The sequence below is a fragment of the Electrophorus electricus genome, chromosome 4 (genome assembly GCF_041902795.1).
Source record: "Electrophorus electricus isolate QZ-2024a chromosome 4, ASM4190279v1, whole genome shotgun sequence".
Classification (NCBI taxonomy): domain Eukaryota; kingdom Metazoa; phylum Chordata; class Actinopteri; order Gymnotiformes; family Gymnotidae; genus Electrophorus; species Electrophorus electricus.
The window spans coordinates 17,419,474-17,444,413 of NC_137500.1; the positions used below are offsets into that span (position 1 = coordinate 17,419,474).

Sequence of the window (24,940 nt, forward strand, 5' to 3'; positions counted from 1 at the left end):
ACACACACACACACACACACACACTCTAACACACTCTCTCATTAATATTCACATTTTTTCTCATACACACACCCCTCAAACATATACACTGCCATATACACTCTGATCCTGATTATTTATTCTAAATAAAAAGTGCTAAGTTGCTTGTATAATGTAATAGATTTTCTATAAGCATTATTGCTCATGATACTCAGTGACTGGAGAAAGCATCACATTTCAGCTCAATCTTTTGAAGAAATTATAAAAATGGCAAATGAAGGTACAAATTTGTGCATTGTTTTTGGTGATTGATTAAAAGTGCGTTGTTTTAAATTGTTTACTTAATTCTAATCACTGGAACTTTATATCAATCCATACAGCCATAGCTAATTCCAGTGACTGGGTGACCAACACAGTGGTATTGTGTAATTTCATAATGTTAAAATAGCACACACTGCATGTTACACAAAACTGAGCCATCACTGACCCATTGTTCCTTGTATGGAAGCCTACCTAATGCTGAAGTTCTTATTTACCATGTACTAATTCACTCTGCTTGGTACTCAGGGCATAGCTTCCCTCTCACATGGCACTATTTTCATGATACAAAGCACAAGGACCTATGTCATATACATATCTCAAATGTCATGAAGGCACATAAAAAAGAAATTTGCTATTTATATGCAGGTACATTCTAAAGTGAGTGTGGTGATTATTTAACATCTGTTCAGCCAGTTTCATTACTCATCTCATATATGTGCTAAGCTCAATGGCTAAAAAATGTTCAAGATCAGGGAACATATCCTGAAGTATTCAAGTGTTTGTATAGTACTATACTAGATTGTTATATTAAGCATTCTGCATATTTTCAAAAAACAAACCAACCAACCAAAAACAGAAAAAAATAAAACACTGCTACCCCAAAGTTGTCCCTCAGTCTTAGCTGAGAACGCTCTGTGCATGGTCCTAATGAGCATGCTTGATTATAAACCTTGCTGTTACAGACTCACCACCTGCTAGATACACTACCTAAGGAGGAAGAATCATGTACATGTACAAATCTACCAATGAGGATACCCATGCAAATAATTCTAAGGTTCAGTCACTAGTTGGAATGGTAGGTTTTAATGTTTTCCTACCAGGCTGAAAATCAAAGACTAGCACCATGGATGGTTAAAAATTGCATAGACTTGTGGGTCTGGGGTCTAAGTGCTAGCATTATCATTCGGTGATGACTGCTTTGATCTGGTGATCCCAGAGCTATCCCTGGAAAGCATAATTCGCCTTGCTCTCTGGGTGGGTTAGATGGCCCCTCTCCCCAACCCCAGTATACCACCAACCAGTCTGGCTGGCTGTCTGCTGGTGTAGGGGGTGCTGGTGGCTAGCACTCTCCAAGAGCGCTGAGCCATTCAGTAATGTGATTAGAAAAGATGTGGTGACTAGCTTGTGTCAGAGGAAGCTGCTCCCAGGCTTCACCCTCCCAGGCTTGGTAGTAATGTGCTACAACTTAACTAGCTGCTGAGAGGAACTGGAGATGACACATCTGGGTGCAGTTTCCATGTTCTCCCCTTGTCTGTGTTGGGCAGTGGTGGCTCAGTGGTTAAGGTACTTGACCTGTAATTGGAAGGACAGTGGTTAGCAGTTTAAGCCCCACTACTGCCAAGTTGCCACTGTTGGGCCCCTGAGCATTGCCCTTAATGCTCAATTGTACTCAGTCATAATTGTATGTTGCTTTGGATAAAAGTGTCAGCTAAATGCTGTAAATGTCTGTGTGGGTTTCCACACAGACATTCTAGTAAAGTTGTCCAAGTGTGAGCATGTGCATGAATGATTGTATGTCTGTGTACCCAGTGGTGGATGGTGCTCTGTCCTTGGTGTTGTCCATTGTCCCCTCCCTGCACCTGATTCAGTCCCCCAATGAGCTGAAGTTTGCGGTTGAGAGTATGCTACACACAGTTCTCACTGCCATGTGACTGGACGTAAAAGCCATGTGTGTTAATTGTAAAGTGAACTTAGGTTCCTTGGAGGTGCTATAAATATAAGTTCAATCATTCACTGAGAGAAAAAAATTATTATTTGCATTTTTTTAATTGCTATGACTTCACTGCATAATAACTTATCCTAGCATTGACTACCTTTGAGGATACTGTTTATGGCAGTGCAGCCTCTGTGTTACTTTACAAGATGCAGTTGTAGCCAAGATGCTATCTTGGTTTCATTGAGATGCCAGACAGAACATCTACACCCATTTTTAACCAAAACAACATAAATTACGACTGAATACAGATTGAGCAATTAAGGGTTAAGGGGCCCAACAGTGCCAAAGTGGCAACCTTCTGATTACAAGTCACGTACCTTAGCCACTGAGTTACCACTGCCCAGAATAACTAAAAGATACAAATTATACTGTACTTAAAAAAATGCAGGGTGTTTTGGCGGGGCATCAGCTTTCCGACCGCCAAGAGTAACATTTATGTACATGTGACTATAACTAGCAATAACACTGAAAGAAAACTACTAAAAGTAATTGCAGCTGACTTTTCACTGACAATGTGGAAAGGACTTTTCCAAGTGGAAATGTGAAGCATGTGATTGAAAAATTCACATTGTCCATTGCTTTCAGAATGATATGGTATAGTATGCTCTTGACCACACCATAAATCTCACACCAACCATTCAACAGTTATCCATCAAAATTATGACCCTGATCTGTGTGCAGGTGATGAGGAACCCCAAACAGATAAGATCATTTCTCTGTTAAAATATATGCCATGGCTGAAGCTCTCTGATCTCTGGTGGGATAAGCTTGAGTAAATTTTAAAAATATATCTGTGACAATGAGCATATTTTCTCTACTATCATGAGCATGGTCCATGAAAGTGAAATCTAGGACCAGAATCTCCAGAGGCTGAGAAACCATTAAATGTCCCATGGGCACTCTGACTTTAGGCCAACTTGCCTTAGCTGTCACACCCCATTCGCAATTATGGCACCATTGTGCCATATCTGCTCTCATGTTGGGCCAATACAATGCTGTTGAACAAGCCTTACAGTGCACCAAGACCCTTGATGTCTCTGGTTGTCATGGCGAATCTTGTCATGGAGAAGTACTTGTGCCTTCAGGCACTCCAGCAGCAATAATTGTAGGACCTCCACTTCCATCAGGAGGGTAGATCAAACAGTACAACACACCTTTAAGATCTCAAATTTTCTGTCACTGCCTTACCAGCTCTAGAACTGTAGCCCCAACTCTCTCCATTGTTCTGCATTTGGAGGTTGTCCCTTGTGCCAATAATGCAAAACCAGCCCCAGCCCTGGATTAGCTCTTTGTAATATCTGAAGTTCCTGAGCCATATGCACTGGAAAAGCATCAAACAGAGAACTCATGGATACACGAGGACTACTTAGACATAGACCACTAGTTTGAACAAGACAGGCACCTGGTGCCAAACAGAAGCAAGGAACTGTCACTCCTGGGGCTATATCAGCCATAGAAATTGGGTCTATCAGACCAGGTTGGCGATAAAGGGCATCGGCATTCTGATTCATGGCCACTGAATGATGCTTGACTTCAGAGTCAAAGTGAGCAAACTGGGAGACCCATCACTGCTCTACAGCTCCTAACTTTGCAGACTAAGTCACTAAAGCAGTCTGTTAGTAAAGAGAAGGATGTTTCTCTGAACTTTGGTGAAAAATCCTAAAGGTTTATTTCAATAAAAGCAGTAGCAAAGTATACAAATGCACTACCGATTCAGTTATACTGAACACCCCTTAACAGAAGAAAACACCATATATACATTTGAAAGTACTGCCAGCCACCTAAGCTCCTCCTGTGAAGCATGCATTGTCAAATGTTTGACCAGTGTCATTGCTGTTAGTATGAACTTATCACCTTCCTTTTGTCTATGATGGTTGTTGATCCGTCAATATCAGAATCTCTTTAAATTGATTGTATCTTCTGGTTCCACAGCAAGAGCCATTGCAGTCTTTCCTGCTTTGCTTCTTTGTATGCTAAACAAAGGACATACCCTTTTATTATGATAATGATACTGTTAAGTGCAGTGAGGTAAGCCAGTCACCTTTGGGTCCATACTGTAATGTCTTACAGGTTACTGTCAGAACACACTATAAACTTAACTGCCATTAGAGAATCTCTAAATTTATCTGTAATTGCCTATTTGAATACTAACAGTTAAACTTTCATAGAGCTATAACTGATCAGATTGCACGCTGTTTGGCTGATGTAAGATACCGGTCTCATCTCCTTTTGTTCCTGGCACAGGACAGTTCCTAAATCTGTGTGACTTAATTCTATCTCTAAAATAAAAGGCCTGGTACAATCTGCACAAGCCATGACTGGCTTCTAACTTCTCAAAATAGTAAAAAATGTCTCACAAGCCTCATCCCATAGCTTCCTTATTTGCTTCTGGCCTTGGGTCTTCTGGGCATTCTGGAGGATGCCCATGATCATGCTTGATAAAACCATTCCAAAAGCCCAGAAAGGAACTCAGAGCTTTCAGAATGCTTGGAAGCTCTCACTGCCACAGCCTAGACTTTCTTTGGATCAGTAGCCACACCTGATAAAGACATAACATGGCCCAGATTCTTCTTTATGGCAAGAAACTGCATTTTTGCAACCAGTACAGATGGGACTGGATGGATGAAAAACATCTTTCATGTAGGCACCATTAAACTGACTTATTTGTTAAACTGTGATTGAGAGGCAGATGCAAATGCTGAAAAGAAAACATTTCTTAAGGGCAAAACAAAAACAGGGTTGGTAGAATGGTCCAGAGTCAAGAGACCAGGGAAGTCAGTATAAAAAACAAAACCGGACTATACAACAAACGTCGGAAACCAAAACACAAGGACTAAAAATGGGGGGAAAACCAGAGAAGGAAAATAAAATGGGCTGAACTGAGCTAACACACAACTAATAATGAAATAGGCAATGAATGGGTCACAGATAGTGGCTTAGTATAACATTTAGTACACACTCTTATCCAGAGCAACTTATAAAAGTGCTTTGTCATTTACTCATAGAATATATCCTAGCCAGTACAGTAGGTTAGAACTCAATATACCAATGAACTAGAATACTGTTGAAATACCAGGATCAATGCTGATGCCTAGAAGTACAAAATACATAACCTCTATGTCAGACGATAATTGCAATAAACAATAAGTACTAGAGTTTGTTAGTCAACATCAGTGTAATAAACAATACCCTACAACAAGTACTAGTTTCAGTTAGTCAACATAGGAGCAGAGTCAGTGGTCATTTAAATATTCCACAAATAGATGGGTCTTCAGTCTGCGTTTCAACAAACACGACAAGGCTAGAACAACGAACATGACAGGCTAGAACAACAAATTGCATAAACAAGATAAACAATGAAGCAATTGTACAACAAACATAGAACGAGGCTTAGTACATACAACAGAGGCTTGTACAAATGACCAGCGACAATGAATGGAAACACTGGGTTTAAGAATACAAATTAACAAGAACAGGGAACAGCTGAAATGAATTAACAGAGAAAACCCAAACAAGAACAAGACCAGGAATGGAGCAAAAACAAGTGGCACGTGACAGGGTTGCCAAGGAGACCACAATGCCAGTGGAGGGAAATCGTGACAACACCCCCTAGCACAGGGCCATGAAACACAAAAACAGGACCAGACAGACAGGGCCAGAAAATGAGGCAGAAACAGAATGAGACAGGAACAGACTAAATCAAAACAGGAGCACGTTCATCACAGGTCTGCAGACAATAGTCACTGTAACTCCCCCCCTCTAAAAATATTATATATATATATATATATATATATATATATATATATATATATATATATATATATATATATATATATATATATATACACAAATAACTAATCTGAAAACTATAACCAATGATACCACCAGTGATACCAGCTTCTCACCTTGATGTCCTGCCCACTACAGCAGTAATTTGACTGGTCACCTGTTACACTGAAACTACCAAAACTACCAAAAAAACTACCAAAAGAAACTGCAGCTGACTCTTTTTTTTTTTTAATGAAAATGCAGTCATAATATGCTCAACCGTGCTACTCCTGTGCTACCAGATTAGGAAAACAAGATACTTTACTCAAGCTTGAGGTTAGCCAGCAAGTCCTGTAATAAAATAATTTAAGATGAGAGCTACAGAAACATCTCCTTTTTTAGGTATTAGAAACTCAAATAAAATATAATAAAATATAGGTAAAACATAATAAGCAAAATATAATGAGCAAAATACAGCTACATGCTAAGACATTTCCCTGGAAATAAACACAATACTGTACCTACTATTATGTACCATAGCTCATAAGATGCAGACACATTTTTAATTGACCTCTTTTCCCCACAAACTACCACTACACACAAATAACACTGATTGCACTGCAAAAGTGGACAGCACTACCAAAAAAATGGAGGATTCTCACTGCTGAGAGAAGAGCTGGCCATATGAGATTACATCTATAATGCTTACCCCAATGCTTAAATCCAAGAAAGAATTTAGTATACTAATCTATTAATCTGATTTGGCGTAAACTCAAAAGAACTAAAAGAATTCAACAAAAAAAAACTAAAGAAAACACAAAGGAAACTAAAGAGTGTATTTTCCAATAAAAACAGTGGAAAACTGTGGCAAATTATCTGCCTTTGAGGACTTAAGATGATCCTGCAAACATACAAACTGTCATGGACTGCTCCTTCCCCATAAGTCACGTGGTACAGCCCACCACGTGCGGGGGATCCACATGTGTATTGTTTATCTGTTTGGTAACCATGCCCCCCTGGGATTGTACCAACATTTACAGGCTTTGTCATGTGTTGCCGTGTCTATTTAAACCCCTGTCCGTGTGTGCTTCCTTTGTTGGTCATTGTCGCAATGTAAGTCATTTAACGTTAACATCCGTCATTGTAACTATTTGCAATAGTCGTAACGTCTAGCTTTGTGTGATCACCTTTGTTAGTGTGTACTTTGTTAAATGTTAAAATGTATAATCATGTTCACTGTCAATGTCTGTGAGTGCCTGCTGAGTAGTGTGTGTTTCATCTTAATAAATGACTCACATGAACGAGGCGGTCTGTGCGTCCTGCCCCGTGTCCTGCGGCGTTACAGAATGACTAACCACCACAGGACATCTACTTCCCCGTCACGAAACGGACCTCCTAGTGGACAGTTCTTATGCACATCCCAACCTGCAGCTTGGATCCCAGGAGATTGGGGAGAGTAGCACGACCTAAGACCACGGAAACTCTGGAGTGGGAGAGGAACACCCCCTGGAATATTTTAGGGGGGCTTAGGGCGATGGAGTCGATGAGATCTACACCCAGAGATGCTAGAGCCCAAGTTTTTCGCCTCCACGGACCCACTAGGAAGAGGACTGCAGGGGTCTGCCCAAAGTTCCGGAGGGGGAGTTACTCTGGGGTGCTCATAGAGTAGCAGGATTAAAGAGGACCATTAAGGGAGGCTGTACATATGGAACCAGGGCAAACGTGCACCCCTGCGTGTCCAATGGGCCCAAGGACACATGAACAGTGCCTGTGGTGTTAGCAGGTGCTATAGCACAGCACCTTGTATGTATGTTGATTGGAGCTAATGTTTATGTGTATTTGCACCTCATGTGTGTTCTTAGGCACGTCACGTTGTGGGAAGCATACCGGAAGGACCCGAGAGTGGCAGGCACTCTGCCTTTCTTCCTCGTTCGATGAGGTCTCCCAGATGGGAGGTTCTTGGCCCGCCTTGTGTAGGGTGGGTACCGGGCAATGCCGTGCGTTGTCTGTGTGTTTGCATGGCGGCCTGGACTTCGCTATCCTGGAAGGAGAAGCGTCGGGAACTGTGCCCCCAGGGAGGGGTCATCTTCAAGGAATGCTTCCTCCACACTATTCACTTGGAGCATATCGGAATACCCTGAAAGAGGCAGGGACGCTGCCTTTCTCCCTTGTGTATGGAGGTCTCCCCAGTTGGTGGTTCCTGGCCTGCCTTGTATTAGGTGGGCACTAGGCTTATCCATGCTGTGTCTATCTGTGTGTATGTGCACGGCAGTCTGGGATTCGCAGTCCCAGAGGTGGACGCTTCTGGAGCCGCAACCCTTGGTAGGGGGTTCTGTCATGGACTGCTCCTTCCCCTTAAGTCACGTGGTACGGCCTGCCGCGTGCAGGGGATCCACATGTGTATTGTTTATGTTTTGTAACCACGCCCCCCTGGGATTGCACACACGTGTACAGGCTTTGTCAAGTGTTGCTGTGTCTATTTAAACCCTTGTCTGTGTGTGCTTCCTTTGTTGGTCATTGTTGCTATGTAAGTCATTTAACGTTAACATCCACCATTGTAACTATTTGCGATAGCTGTAACGTTTGTGTTTGTGTGATCACCTTTGTTAGTGTTTACTTTGTTAAATGGTAAAATGTATAATCATGTTCACTGTCAACATTTGTGAGTGCCTGTTGTGTAGGGTGTGTTTCATGTTAATAAATGTCTCACATGAACGAGGAAGTCTGTGCGTCCTGCCCCGTGCCCTGCGGCACTCGGGCAGGCAGCGTTACACAAACACTGTAAGATATTGTGACGCAAGGAGGCTAAGCAGGATGAGACGCAGGAAACAGATTGATACGTTTATTTACAAAAAACAGAGAATGTAGCACTCAGGCACATGTAAGGTTAAACACCAACAACATTCACAATTAAACACGAGACTTATATACATGTACAATAACAATACAAAATGAGGAAGAGGTCTGAAACACGGGGAGGGCGTGGCCATATGGACAAACACACACACAGGGAGACATCTGGGATTCACCTACATAAACTTGATTTAACTGATTGTCATAACTTTGCAGGGAGACGCAAGGTCTACCTAAAAACATTGGAGGGAAAATAGCTGTCTAATGAGCTACTCAGCAACAAAAATAAAATAAAATACACTTAAAAACCATCTATTACTAAAAACATTATGGAACTCTAATATCTACATTGCCACATGAAATCAGCAATGCAGCTTAGTTGCACACATTGTTTAGCTAGAATACAAACATAGCATTTAAGTTCTGTTTTACAACAGAAATCACATAGATCAGTTTATTAGCTACACTAAAACTGCATACAATCTGATTCCCATTGCTATTGCCTATATTATAATTGGCAGCAGTGTAACCATGGCAAATATCTTTTCTTCCACACAAACACCGCACCAAGACTGGAGAAAAAAATTGAATCACCATGTTGTTCAGCTCTCTCATGACAGTAAAGTACACTTCATCTTGGTCTCAGTGCTGTCTGCACAGCTTTACTATTGTTCAACAATCGACCGAAAGAAACCAATCGTGCTATCTAACCTTTATGGCAATAAGTTGACAAACAATTACAGGCTAATTACTGTTGTGCCCATGAACCTAATATCACTCCAGAGCTTTACCTAATCATTAACACATGTAAGAGATTGTCATTCTCAGCCTGTTACTCTTAAAGGTGTAGGCTACCAAATTATAAAGGTCCTACAACTCTAACAATTAAACAGGTCCTAAAGTCCTGACAGTTGCATAAACATTATACAACATAAGGACCACACATCTTAAATGCTCAAGAAGAGTGTGCAAAGCAAGAACAGTCAATTTCATTTAGAACTATTTAAAGCACTTGATTGCAGCTATTTGCTCCAAATACTGCTACAAAATATCAGATTAAGGATCTCAATATTTTTATCTATATTATTAGTTTTATTAGGGTATACACATGCATTTATTCCTCAAGACTTCTTCTGACTTTTCCACATGTAGCTGAAACCCACCACCTGCAGAATTACAACTCCATTTACAACTAAGTTTACAACTTGTTTCTCTAAATGAAGACCTCCTGCTGCTGATCGGTTTTACATATTGAGGAAAAAGTGCCAGTTGTCATGCTCTCAGTTTGATCTTTGTGCTTAAGATGCTTAGTATTCTTGGTATAAGCCCTTCTCTGTTCTTATATTTGTTTCCTGCCTGAAATTTCACACCATTAAAACACCAGCCTGGCCTCTCTGCTTTCTATCACTGTAATGGGTATGATAAAATGAGGGTTACCAGGGATACCACAGCTCAGATCTTAGACCCCACAGAGATCAGAGGTGTGCATGAGCACAGAGGAAGCTAACAGCAGAGCACCCAGGAGACAGCTAAAGCCTACACCGAATGAAAACATTATTACTTCCTGTTTACAGAATACAAAACATAGAGCTGGTTATTGGGCAATGGTAGCTCAGTAGTTCAAGTCCCACCAAAAGGTTGTCATTGTTGGGCCTCTGAGCAAGGCACCTAACCCTCAATTGCTCAAGTTGTATTCAGTCAAATTTGTAAGATGCTTTGGAAAAAACTGTCAGGTAAAAGTAAATTATGCTGCATGGCACTATGTTGCACAAAAGTGCTCTGCCTTGCTAATTAAGGTTTTTTAGTTTTTTGTTGGTTTTGTAAAAGCTTTGGAACTGAGCTAAAGGAACAATAGGGCTCTAAACTAAATCTGAACATGGACTCCCCTCCTCACAGATGTAGTTGCAGGGGGCTGTTCTGCCCAGGGTGTCTTTCACCATCCAGCCTCTGACTTTTTTCACATCACTTAGTACCTTTAGTGCAGCTTCAAATAGAACAGAAGCATTTCAGCCTTCTGCTCAGATAGCAGTAACTGCAATAATGGCAAAGTAAACCTTGAGTCCATATGGAACTAGTGCTCCCCCTTTTCTGTCAGGCTTATAACAAAATGCAAACAGGACTAATAATTATTGCATTAACTGGAGGAAGCTAATGGAACATGTTTGACGCCACATGGGCATATGGCTGTTTTGACGTGTGTGTGTCTGAATTGTTGTGAGTCGGCAGTGAGGTGGCATGCTGACAGGCCAATCATTGAGTGGGCTAAACGTCACTGTATTACTCTCTGACTCATGCCTGGTCTTTTCCTACTTGCTCTTTCAGAACCTCCCACTATTGGATTATGCATGGCATTAGCAGAGATGCCTTTTATGTGATAATTTTGCAAGCAGCTGTGGCTTTCATAGTGAATATTGACAAACTTGAGTCCTGTATTGGTGAAAACATGGTTGAGATTTTTTTTATCTCAGTGTATGCTAGCTGTGAGTATTTCTGGTAATCCTCAGTAAAGTAAGCAGCATGTGCTGGTTTATCATTCTTGTTAATATAATTTTTAGCAGTCTCTTTATAATTTCAATGGTTAATGCTTACTCTTTCTGTCTTTCTCTTTTTTCTCTCTCCCCAGTTTGTGGCTTTTGCTTCATTGTTCTTCATCATGGTCTCCATCACCACCTTCTGCCTGGAGACCCACGAGGCCTTCAACACCATCATCAACAAAACAGACACATTACGGAATGACAGCCTAACAGAGTTGGCCCCACAGTACGAGATAGAGACAGACCCTGCCCTCACCTACGTGGAGGGTGTCTGTGTTCTTTGGTTCACTTTTGAGTTCCTTGTTAGAGTGACCTTTAGTCCTGATAAGTTGGAGTTTGTTAAAAGTGTCCTAAACATCATCGACTTTGTAGCCATCCTGCCCTTCTACCTGGAAGTAGGTTTGAGCGGCCTCTCATCCAAAGCAGCAAAGGATGTGTTAGGGTTCCTGAGGGTAGTGCGGTTTGTGCGGATCCTCCGAATATTTAAGCTGACTCGTCACTTTGTTGGACTGAGGGTTCTGGGGCATACCCTACGGGCCAGTGTCAATGAGTTTTTCCTCCTCATCATTTTCCTTGCCCTAGGAGTCCTCATCTTTGCCACAATGATCTACTATGCTGAGCGGATTGGCGCTAACCCCAACGATCCAACGGCCAGCGACCACACCATGTTCAAGAACATTCCCATTGGGTTTTGGTGGGCAGTGGTCACCATGACAACATTAGGCTATGGGGACATGTACCCACAGACGTGGTCAGGCATGTTGGTTGGGGCATTGTGTGCCCTGGCAGGCGTACTCACAATAGCTATGCCTGTACCTGTCATTGTCAATAACTTTGGCATGTATTACTCTCTGGCCATGGCCAAGCAGAAGCTGCCCAAGAAGCGGAAGAAGCACATCCCACAGGCAGTGCAGACTGGCTCACCATCCTATTGCAGGACTGACCTGAGCACAACCTGCAACAGCACCCAGGGCAATCTGTGTCTGGGTCAGAACCGGGGCCTGGAGCACCATAAATCAGGTGAAAAGCATAGAGGAGAGGAGGGATCCCTCTGCATGGTCTGGCATGTGTTGGGGTGTGAGACAGCAGTGTTAAAAAATATGTGTAGGCTATTGGATGTTTTATTACCAGTATAGTGTTCCTTGTGCAGCTCTCTGGTGGAGCTTACATTGAATTTGTTTGTGTTTCATAACATTTTCTAAATATTTGGGGACACAGTAGTGAGATTTATGATACAGCTAGCTTGTTTTCAGCAAGGAAAAGCTCCTCTTTTTATTGCATGATAGTGCCTGATACTTCATGAAGCAAGAGCCACACCTTAAGCAAATAACAGGATGAATTTGGGCGAGAGAGAGAGAGAAATAGAGAGAGAGCGAGAGAGAGAGTGTGTGTGTGTGTGTGTGTGTGTGTGTGTGTGTGTGTGTGTGTGTATTTATGTGTCTGTGTCTGTGTTTGTGTGAAGTGATCCTTAGGAGATTTGAGGCTATGGATAATTTTGGCTGAGGTGCTTTCTGTCCTGTCACAGATCTGAGAAGGCGTAGCTGTATCCCTGTCTGGCACTTGACTAGAAGTGAACGTAAGCATGTGTTCTGGCAGCATCGGTAGGGCTCGAAGGAACACAGGGGGGTGTGTAGAAGAGGCACGACTTCATGGTAATTTCTGATATGTTGATGGTGAGCCACAGGAGATAATCAGTTTGATGAGTCGCATCAGAGAGAGAACAACACATTAATTAGGATATACACAGCTTGAAACTAAACTAAATACTGTATAGCTAAACGAAACACAGTTTTTAAACAAATAATTAACACTGTTTGGCAAACTGAATCATGTTAAAATACCTTGGATGCAGGATCTTTTTTTCAGTTTCTTGCTGGCTCTCTCATGAAATTTCAATCCATTCACATTTCAGTCCACTTTATGATTAAAGCATTGCAGGAGCTAATGCAAGGCTATTGTCTCATGATGGCTTGTAAAATTAATTGATTTTGAACTCTTACTGTCATGTTAACACTGAAAATAAAATCAAGGAATTCTGTTTTCCACCAAAGTTTTTAATTTTGCCCAGTGAATTGAATTAGCACTCTATGTCGTCTGTGCTAAACTACTGTATTAGTGGAGCAGACATAAGGCTTATACAACCTGAAACATTATACACAATAAGCATATATTTTAAACAGCTTGACTCAAGTTGACTCATTGATTGGTGAAATGGTGAAATCATAAAATACCATGTCATTAGGATACATAGCTCATCAGTGTACATTTTTTGATTTGTTAACGGTAAGTGCTGGAGTATTCAAGTATGACCCAGGTTTGACCCAATACACTGTTATTTTTAGTGCACTGCTGTAGAGTATGCATGCTAATGTTAGGTTTACAGCCATGGTACTCTGTTATACCTATCTAAGTGTGCTGCTTTGGTCTGAGTTAATGGCAAAAAGTTGGTCCATACCAATTACAATACAGTACTGCAGTGCCACTATTACATTCACCAATGGCACAAACTAATTCAACATAACAGTATAAAAAAGTTATTCATTCTATCATCTTTAATTACAATTCAATGCCCTCTACTAACCTAGATTCATACAAAGTGAGGAAAGTATTAAAATTATGTGAACTGATTTATTGTTCCAAATCAGAATGCCCTAGTAAAGTGCTATATAAAATTCCTCTGTATTAGTAAAACGTACAAGACTTACACTGACCAGTGATGCTTTTACACTTCACTGACATCTATGGCCAAACAAAAGGTTATGAACAGTGATATTACTATTATATTTTTTATTATATTTGTCATTTTGCTTACAGTTCTCACTATTTTGTCAAGTGTTTTATCTAAAAGTTACTATCTCTTTCCAGATGTCAGAAATGATTCCTGTTTAGCCATAGCTGCAATTGGTTGGTATCATTGCTACTGCAGGTGGACATTGTTTATTATCAGTTTTCATCTGTGTTGAAACACCTCACTTAGCAGCATCCTCCGTGTGACCTCTCCCACCTTCAGCTGATCCTTCAACTGTTCTTTCTTACTGAGTTCTCCTCACCTTTCCCTTGCCTCTAGTGTTATCTACAGACTGCAGTGCCGGAAGTGACCTCACACTGTCCCCAAAGGAGCGGGTGCCTATGCAGTACATGAGTGGGCGGGAGCATGACGGACACAGTGGAGGGACCTGCTTCCTCCTGGCTGCCAGTGATTACACCTGCACTACAGAGACGGCCCTCTGTAAAACAGGTGTGCCTCTCAGAGGCCATCCCAAACCTTCTAGTCCTTGCCTGTGCTTCCCTGTGCTTGGGATTTCTATAGTCTGACTTAGAACCTGGGAGCAGTGCCTGAACATCATTGTCATAGTCATCATCATTTACTTTTTTTTCACTGTCACTCATTTTGTATTGTCTCATGTCTCTTTTGATCACCGATTCATCCATTTTACTCCCAAAAGTATAGAACTGCAGTGGGCCATAAATCACATCTTTAAACTTTTTATCATTAATTTGCTTTGCCTTGATACAGTTCTGCTATCAGGAATGAGCTATCAAATCTAATGTAATGTTGTGTATTACATTACCACCCAGTAGGATGTGAAAACATTTGTGGCCTATTAACATGGGTCTTATCATTTGTACTGTTAAGGCCTTTTGATGTAAGCCAATTGCAAGGTGAGTGCACATCAGCAGAAATGAAAGCAACCAGAAGTCTTTCAATATCAGCAACACACAGCAGTGCTAGGTGACAGGCAGCATAATATCATGCAAAAAATCAAAGCACTGCAGGCAATGAGAGTCAGCATGCAGGTGGTACCGAAAAACAGAAGATAAATGTTATTGACAACAACAGCATATACAATAAACAAGTCATCTTGAGAACAACTGAAAGGTTTAGGGCCCTCTTTTATTCTTATTCTTATCTCCTCATCTCATAGTGAGGTTAGAATCCTCCAATCATATCCCTTTCTCTCATCTTTCTTGCCTTTTCTCTTCTACATGCTTAGGGAATACTCCATTCTATCACAATAGTGGCTGAATCATCACTTTTCTCCTACGATTATCTTTGATCCAACTATGAGGTAATTAAAAAAAAATTAAACAAGACCCATTTACTTATTGCCTGATGGCAAGACCTCAAAGCTTATCAGCTGATCTCCTCAGCTTAGTGAATTTACTGCTTTTTAACCAGTTGTACATATTATCCTGAAAAGCATATTTGTAACTTTTCCAGTAAAACATGATGAATGACTATCAAAAGCTTTTCAAAGATCTATGAAAGCACTACAAGTAAATAAATTTTTTTTCAAGGTAATTTTGTCAATCAGGTGAAGGAAAGCCATATAAGTGGAGTGACTTTTACAAAAACCATACTGGTGTTTATAAAGAATTGAATTAGTCTAGATGAAAAAAAATTAGTCTAGAAGTAGAAAAAAATCCTTTTATGCATTATTTTTCTAATATCTTATAAAAATGTGGTAAAATAGTTATGGGTCTATAATTATAAAAACATGGACCTTCTGTTTTAAACTTAAGAATAAATCCTCTGGCAAAATGCCTGTTTTCAAAGACATAGAGAAAATGTGAGCAAGTGGCTGCATTATTTCTTGCTTCACCTAATCTACTTGACAGTAAATGCAGAAATTATCATGATCAGCTGAATATGTTAACTGTCACGTGTTTCTGTAGGTTTAAAAGAAGAATACTAGGGAAATAAGTTGTAATAAAATTATAGAAATATTGATAGCTAATTTATGAGCAATATTTATAAACAATAATTAATATGCTATATCAGATAGATCATTTAAAGAATTTTCAGTAAAACATAATGGGTGGGCATGTCTTCGGGGGGGGGGGGGGGCAGTAAAACATAATGGGTGAACATGTCTTCAGTCATATTTTGAAAGCCAGAGCTATAATCAGGTCTTGATTTGAGGAGGGATGTGAGGAGTTGCCAATCGCCCAGTAAAAAAAAAACACATGGATACATCCACCCCCTTGTAAAACATATTTCCCTTTCCATCCTCTTTGGATTAATATTAATGTGATGTCTTATCATTATTTTAATTCTAACCATATGTGTGATTTACATATCAAGCTTCCTTGGCCAAATCAGTAATTCTTCATGTCAAACAAGTCGAGATGATTCTGTAAAATTACCAGCTTTCTCTTTTCACTGGTAATTCAGTAGAGGGTGGAGAGTTTGATGCAGATCATGGATCTGCCTTGGATGATGCTAGAAATACAGGAAAATCTATGCACTTTCTTCAAGATGAAAAACAGAAATCAGCATTAACCACTAAAAGATATGAAACAACACTCGTGAAACTGAAAAATAATACATTACACCATCAGCTGCATCATCATGACAAGAACTTCTAAGCTAATTTAGTGAGACATTACTGCTAGCAGTGTGGCTAATTCTACATTACATCTGTGCATTTAGGCTCAGAGACAGGGCTTGCAGCTGACCTTATGGTAAATGATGACAGCAGAGCCATTGCTGGCTTAAATGGAACTATGGGGTAAATAAACAAAACTGTGTCTTAAAATGCATGTATTTAAGACTTAAATGTTCACTTTCAAAACTGGCTGTGACAGCTAATAATCATTCAAACCGTGAGCTTCTTTGGCTTATGCAGGGAGATTCTGCACAGCTAGCAGAAACTGGCATCTGACAAAGTGGAGGAGCTTGCTTTGTGCTTTCCTATAAATAAGCGGAGCCAAATATTAAGAAAATCCTCAATACGCATATAAATCATTTTTGAAGATATTCATATTAAAATCACCTAAAATAACCTAATGAGGAGATCTTGGGTAGGTGGATGGACAGAAAGTTTGCTGTACTTCAAAATATCCAGTGCCACCTCTCTCTTGAGCTGTCTTCATTCCTTCTTTTTCAGACAACTCCAGGGAAATCCTTACTGGCTACATTTCCATTCAAGTGATATAGGTAAAGGAAACGGAAACTGTTGGTAAAATTCTAACATAATAGACTTTTTCAAACTATCTTTGTCCTGGTTTCATTACTGTTCCTGGACCAAGTTTTAAATGAGACTTTAAAATGATTAAATTCCTATTAAGTTATTTCTAGATTCAGTTTGATAAACTAGCTTTGACTGATCATTGGTCCTCCTGTTTGAAGAATCAACTATGATCTTTACACAAGTTTTGAAAATTTTTGCTGTTGTACAAAGTTCTGTAAAAAATTGTATTGCTGGTCCAACAATTGGTGCTATTGTTCCATGGTAACATATTCCTCCGTAATGTTGTTAGAAGCTTTAGGTGGTGTGATTTAATCATCCAACTTCAAGGTCTGCTAGTACCAAAGGTGAACAGGATAAAGCTAGAAACATTCACAAGATACCTGTAATATCCACAATTTTGATTTAAATGTTGATTTGATTCATCTTAGTTCAATCACTAACAAAAACTGAAAATTCTGGGCAGGTTTCCTCAGAGTATTATTAGATAAAAGAAGAGCCAAAAACCGCCATAAGACACCAAGGCCCAAAGTTAAGCAGAATAAAGCCAGAAAACAACAACAACAACAAAACTGGTACATCCACAGTTCTGATTTAAATAATTGATTTGTTTCTTCTTAATTCAAGCAGCAAACAAACTCTGAGCAGGATTCCTCAGATTATTTTTATAGAAATAATATTTACTGGTGAATAATGATCAAGAAAATAAATGACACTTCTGCTTGTAAATGATGATGAGCACAGTTGTGTAGTGATGACTGTTGGAAAGTTTCAGGTTGTTAGCATTTTGATCAGTGGACTCCGCTAAAAAACACACTGCTCTGCCTGGGTTAGGGGTTTGGCATGTTAATGAGGTTGTTAATGTTGCATTCTCTTGTGTCTGAATAATACAAGTAATCTCAGAGCCTAGACAGCTTGGCAGGTAACACCCTGCCTCCAGTGATCTCACCATACCAAAATTATCCCTGTACAATCTGATGGTGTTGTTTCACCAACCCACCAGTGACCTGAGGCCAAATGACTACTGAATATTGACATGTTTTAAAGACTTCTTGTATGGACAGACCTTAGTCCCTTCCTGTTGCCATAGTTTGTTTTGTCCGTTCAACTTATTTATGCATATATGGACCTACCACCCTACTGAATGGTATTGAATGTTAGAACATAGTATATGTACTATATTATAGTTGGGTAAAGTTATTGAATTCTTGGTCTAGTAACCTTGGTGGTGTACTCTTGGAGTACTTCTCAGGGAGATCATATGTAAATAAATATTTGGATATGATAAAACTAACTTATACATGATATTACATTACTGTACATATATCTGTAACTTCTGTCAATTTCAACTGATGTTTTTATATTCATTAGTTTTCAGTTTCAGTCTTGACGGACATGCTGTGAAGATACTTAACTTGAAGATTCTTGAAAATACTAGAAAATAAAAGCTGGTTCAAAATAGACAGCATCACTCCATACTAGACATTTTCAAGAACTTCCCTTTGTGTGTTTGCATTTGTGCATTATGGCACTGCATGCCTGATGTATGGTTGTTGTTGTGGTTGTTGTTGTTACATGTGAGTGTCTGGAGGAGTCAGTCATGTAGCGTGCCCGCTACCCTCATTTTTTACATGAATTTGGTCTGATTGCACTAACACTGCCTCTGCCTATCCATTCCTATGGAGACATGATGCTGGTAATATATTACACAGCAGTAGGCAATATTTTGCCTTAAACAGGAGGAACGGCCCACTCGCGCCTGGCAGGTAACACTCTCACACTGTGTTGTCACTCTGGAAAAGGCATATGTTATGCAATATGTAGCCAAGGGGTAAATCAATTATTTAAATTTAGCTGAACAGTCTTTTAAGAACCTGTTGATATATGTTTTGAACATAATGAATGAGTTGTTTGTAAACATTTGTACAAGACTCTTGTAATAAAATTTGATATATTTGTAATGAGGCAGGAAGGGCCAGATGTGTGTATCAGTTAATAGTTTATTATAGAGGGTAAATCCAAAAATGGTAGTCAAAAAAAGACAGAGAGAAACAATCCTGAAGTACAAAGGGGCAATTCAAAGACAAGGTCGAGTAAAAGCAAACCGGTCAAAACACAGAGAGTATAGGAAACAATGAATAATGTTCAGTACACTCACAGGAACAGAGACAATAATTTGCAAAGAAGCAGCTAACCTACAGGAATTAAATAGAACTAAACACAGGTGTTTAACATTAGAACTCAGGGAATGATAATCTCCCCAGAGGATTCTGGGGAATGTAGTGAAGTGCTTCAGCATTAGTCTCATTGATCAGGGCTGCTGGACAGGAGGCCTACATAACAATATTTGAATGAAATAATTTAATTTTAATGATGAAAGAGAATCACTTCAATGTGGCAGCTAGGATTCCATGGTTATGCTTATTTAGTATCATTAATAACCATGTAAGAGACAAGTCATAACAGTGAATCACTGTCTGCTAACTTATGGTCAAAAATGTGTACATAATAACATTATCAGTTACAACTGTCTCAGCAATTTTTGGAGTGCCTCTTATGGAAACAGAAAGATTGCTTAGCAACTAGCATGATCAGATCATGCTCATGTATTTCTAGCATAAACTACATTTCCCACAATGCATCCATGCCATGTTTAATATGTCACCTGTTGTATTACTGTCACTTAACCCATACATTAACAAACACTGGTCAAATCTGACAAGTATGCTTTCACACTGCATAAGTTTATTTTAAATTTTGACAATGCTGTGTATATTCTAAACAAATCCATATGTCATTAATGAAAATAGACAAATATGCTATTCATGTTAAAGCTATATTTTGACCAGGCATCTTTTTAAGCAAATAATGCATTGGAAAAATGGGAATTATAATGTACTGTATCTTAATGCATAGGATGTTGTTGGGTTTGCAGCTACCATGAAACCTCTGACTGAGATACAGCTAATAACTGCCAGAAGTGGGGAAAGAGGGGCCAGCACAGATTCAGATGGATTTGACGACTTGGACTGGACAGTGTGGAACAGAATAACCCTGTGATTGGACAGTCTGGAATAGAATAACCCTGTGATTGGACAGTTTCAACATTAAACACTCTGACTGGATGGTCTGCATTGAAATGTTTGCAGGATTTAACAGTTCTGGGCTGTGGGAATTTCACTTTGTTGCAGAAACTGAAGCCAGCTGGGGGAAAAAAAGAAAAGCTAGTGAACTCTTAATTCACTCTTCTTCTTCTTCTTCTGAAGCCAGATATTTGTTAAATCATTGCATTTATACAGAGGAACACACTCACATTCTCCTACCCCAGGCCCTACTAACTACTGTCCCACTCTAGTTGTGTGCTTTGTCTCTGTGCCCACAGAAGGTAGCACGTTCACAAGTCCCCCACACACACCACCTTCAACACCACCCTCACCGTGGCCTCCATCTTTGCAATAAGCATATCAAGATGTGTAGAAGCACCATGTGTTTGAAAATGGAGTATTAGTGTATGAATTACTCATATTTAAGAGTAGAAACAGAGTAAGACTAAAATGCTGATTAATAAATGTGACTTTGTCATTAATGCTTTTAATCTTTTGTAGTATTTATGGTGGATTTGTTGTTATGTGCGTGTAGCGAATGTGTGTGTTTGTGTGCGTGTGTGTGTGTATGTGCGCATTCGTGTATGGGGTGATGAGATTAATTTGAACACTTGAACCTCCTCTCATGCCATTTCCTAGAAAATCTTCAAGTGCAAAAGTCCGATGTGATGTGCAATAACATAAAGAGAAACAGCACCGACTCACACTGTGATTTCAGTTCTGTATGGCACATGCAGGCACAGCACTGCTGAAAAAACACACTGCTGAAGCACCATGCTGCAGGCATTGACACTCGAATTAAGATCTTCATTTAGATTTAACCATGAAGAGATTAAAGATGTCACATATGCGTGCATGCGTATGTGTGTGCAAATGTGTCGACATATGTGCGTATGTGTTTCTTTCCAACTACTGAAACTGAGGATGATTACCTGTGCTGTGTTATCTGCTGCTTTAAGAAGTCAGGGCACCATTTTGATTTATGACAAAAATGTAAAAGCATTTATTTTTTAATCTAGAACCTGTAGTTTTGTGTTTCTTGTAGATTATATAGTCATGATACTGTAATTGTGTGCTGTATGTCCACTCTGTATAGAGTGTGAAATTGATGTATATTTTTCATATTTTCAATCTGTATTGTAGAAAGATTTGTTAACGTTTTGTAGTGCATGCTGACCCACAGTCAACCTGTAAAGAAAAACTCGACCTGAATAATGTGCATAGTTCAATGCAGTGTGAGATAGTCACATAAACACTTTATCTTGATAACATTTATAGCATGCAGCTTCTTTATTCTGTGCATGATTATGACAAAGTTTACAGGTCATGTAAAATGACAGCCTTAAATATATAAAAGAAACATAGGAAATAGGTTTTTAAAAAGCAATAGCATGTTCAACTATTGTAGTAATAGTTAAGCTACACTGAGGTAATTATATTTAGGAGTTTATGTACAGTGCTTAGATATTTTAGTCTGTTTGCATGTGATGTCTATATCCAGAAAATCAGCTTCCCACCATTCCTTTTCATCCAGACCATCTTCACACACTGTAGAAACCATTGCCGTGGTGGAGAAATGTAAACAGCGGAGATGAGCCTGTTATTTGGCAGCAGACATTCCCACCCCCTACCAGTGCCTGTATCCATAACAACCACCAGGGAATAGCTAGATCAGTCTGACCCAGGCCGAGCATGGAGCCATTCTGATGTAGCTGAAGAAAGCATGCATATTGCATCAATGCTGGCGTCAGTCTCCTCTGGCTCTGTATGCAGTGCTGTCTGATCCAAACATGACGGCCATGTTTGAGAGAAAGCTATGTCTATACAGACCATAGAAGACAGTAAGCACACTGCTCCTTTTTTTATTTTAGGAAATATTATTCAGTTAGTCTTGTGAATTATTCAGTAATTACATTGACACCAATATAAAAAGGTATGTAGATACATGAGAGGAATGTGTAACATTCCAAGCACAAAGAGACAGAGTTGAATGTAATATAGTAGATGCAGTCTATTAGAGAACAGGGGTAGTCCAAATGACAGGGCAGTGTCCTCCACGCTGCAGACAGGAACTGATAGGGTGGCATCTTCCACGCCGGTAACAGAGACTGTCTGGGTTGCATGCTTCATGCCGGGAACAGGAATTGACTGGGGAGTGTCGCACATCGGAGGCAAGAACTGGCTGAGGGGTGTGTCTCACACTAAAGACAGGGACTGGCAGAGGGTCAGGGAGTGCAGCAGCTACTGATGGCTGGTCTGTAGACACAACGCAACTTGAGTGTCCCTGAGCGCAGTAGACACGGACTGAGCGTCCCTAAGCATGCGGGACATGGCCTGAGCGTCCCTGAGTGCACCAGACATGGCCTGAGTGTCCACAGCCTGAGCATTGTATGCCTCCTACTCAGAGGCAAGGGTATTGGGCTGAAGATCAGGAACAGGCTAGGACTCAGCCTAGCTGACAGCTGAAAGCTCTCCCCACATGAGTCTGGCTTTTGGGCTTTTCCTTTTGTTTCTTTTAGCTGGACTTGGCCTTAACCTCTATAGTCTCCAGGAAAAGTTAGTTATCTGGAGGCTGGGTGCATGTTGTCCACTGCTGACTCTTGCCATACATACCCAACAGGGCCATGACTTTCAGCGGCAGAACCAGAGTTATGGCTACGTCATTCAGTGGTAGGACCCAAGGTGCAGCTACGTTGTTCAGCTGTGGGTTCATAGGCACGGTTCAGCAGTGACAATTTCCTCTGAGGGACCCAGCCTGGACATACAACACATCGCACCCACCTGCATCGTGGGTGCACACAACAACCAGCATATGCACCCGTAGACACACACAAAAGGTGCTTCAATGCAGCGCCCGCTGGAAGCACAGGCACTGGAAGCATGTCCTTGGCCCTAGAGGACACGCAAAAGGGAACGTCCACCCCAAATCTGAACATGCTGCTCCAGACTAGGGTCCTCCTGTCACCAGCCACTCAAGGAAAACCCCTGAGGCAGTGCTCCTCCAGGGATTTGGGCAGACCCAACCAATGCTCATGGCCTATTCTCAGGAGTTCAAGAACACAGGCTACTACCTCACTAGCCAGGGACCTAGCTGGCTCCACCAAACCACCTACACCGCAGTCCCTGTAAAGCTCCTTGGCTCTCTGTGGTCTCACCTCAGCAGCTCTAGGCCCCCCCCAAGAAATTCCAGGGGTTGTTCCCCTCCTCCTCCAGTGTGGCTGCAAACACCAGTCATGGTCCTCTCCCCAGCATCCAGGCAGCAGCTTTGGATATCTCTGAGAGCACCCCCATAGGAAGTCCACTTAGCGTTGAGGGAGTAGGCGTCCTGTGGTGGTCGGTCATTCTGTAACGGCTCAAGTGCCACAGGGCAAAGAGCAGGATGTAGAGACTCCCTTGATGTAGACAGACATTTATTAAACAAACAATAAAGACAATCAGTACTCACATGCAACAACAAACAACAAACACCATGACCATGACCATGACCATGACCATGACCATGACCATGACCATGACCATGACCATGACCATGACCATGACCATGACCATGACCATGACCATGACCATGAATACATACATGAGCAATGACTGACAACTAAGCACACGCCTACAGCAGTTTAAATACAGACAGATGTAACGAGACTAAACCAGGTGCAGGTGTGTGCTAAACAACATAGGTGTGGTTATAAACGAGATAGACAATGAACTTTGATCTAGTTTGCATTAATCTTTTGAAATTTGTGTTTGAGCTTGTTGTTTAATAATGCACATGGATACTTGCACTGCTGTTAGAACCATTAACAGCAGTCTTCTGTCCTGTGGGACAGACAAAATTCTGAAGGAAAATTCTGAGAGGAAATTAATCATTGTTCACATCTCTTTACCAGACTCAGGTTGCAAAACAAAACTACAGCTGTCCTCTGTTGAGAGGGTCACTCAAATCTCATTCAGTGTAGTGGAAGAATTTATCTGCAAGGGGTGTTAAGGGCTTCATTTTCCAGCACAGTTTAAACATCATGCTCAGCTAACACAGAAACCCTCTCAATTACTCTCTAAACTAAACACATATATTTAGAGAGAATGAGAAGTGTGTGTGTGTGTGTGTGTGTGTGTGTGTGTGTGTGTGTGTGTGTGTGTGTGTGTGTGAGGTCATAGAGTGATAGCTATCACAGCTTAATGGCTCACAAATGGAAATCTTGTCTGAATGACTGGGGTGTATCATGGCTGTGAATTGTGTTGTGTGTAGGAAGAGTGATTCATTCTCTATGATGAATGACATTTCAGCACACATGCATTCCTTCAGTCTGCTTTTCCACACACATGAAACATGGAGGACACTCCACCCTCTCTTCCACCCATTTATCATCTCAAATACAACTGTATTCATTTTTGTGTAATTGTTCTTGGAGCAGTATGAAATCTATTGTCTATATGTGCATCAACAACAATAACAACAATAATAATAATGATAGTCAAATTTATATTGTACTTTTCAAATATTCAATTGCAAGTGTTCTAAAGTAAACAATAACCACAAAATTAAATAATTACATAAAGAAAAACAAGCTAACAAGGTGGGCACAGCCATATGGGGGGGAAAGGAAACCAAAGCAAAAACACAATGGCATGTGGTGATCATCTTGGGCGGAGGGAATACAGTAACCCCAGGGGTTACTGGAGGAGAAGCAACCT

At 40.5% G+C, this 24,940-nt stretch overlaps 1 protein-coding gene across 4 annotated transcripts in view; it reads left to right on the forward strand.

The window, feature by feature from the left end:
* The window catches only part of kcnc2 (potassium voltage-gated channel, Shaw-related subfamily, member 2), a 65,474-nt gene extending 43,955 nt beyond the window's left edge, over positions 1-21,519 (forward strand). The window contains exons 2-5 of one of the 4 annotated variants that reach the window (XM_035523664.2): positions 11,262-12,192; positions 14,240-14,410; positions 17,064-17,113; positions 20,080-20,199. In XM_035523664.2, the coding sequence (XP_035379557.1) occupies positions 11,262-12,192; positions 14,240-14,410; positions 17,064-17,113 (1,152 nt within the window). In that variant the 3' untranslated portion in view covers positions 20,080-20,199. Of the gene's footprint in view, positions 1-7,866; positions 8,005-11,261; positions 12,193-12,697; positions 13,223-14,239; positions 14,411-17,063; positions 17,114-20,079 lie in introns of those variants that run through there. The other 3 variants (XM_081712742.1, XM_027008748.3, XM_035523665.2) reach the window with 3 other exon arrangements.
* Positions 21,520-24,940: the final 3,421 nt, after the last annotated feature.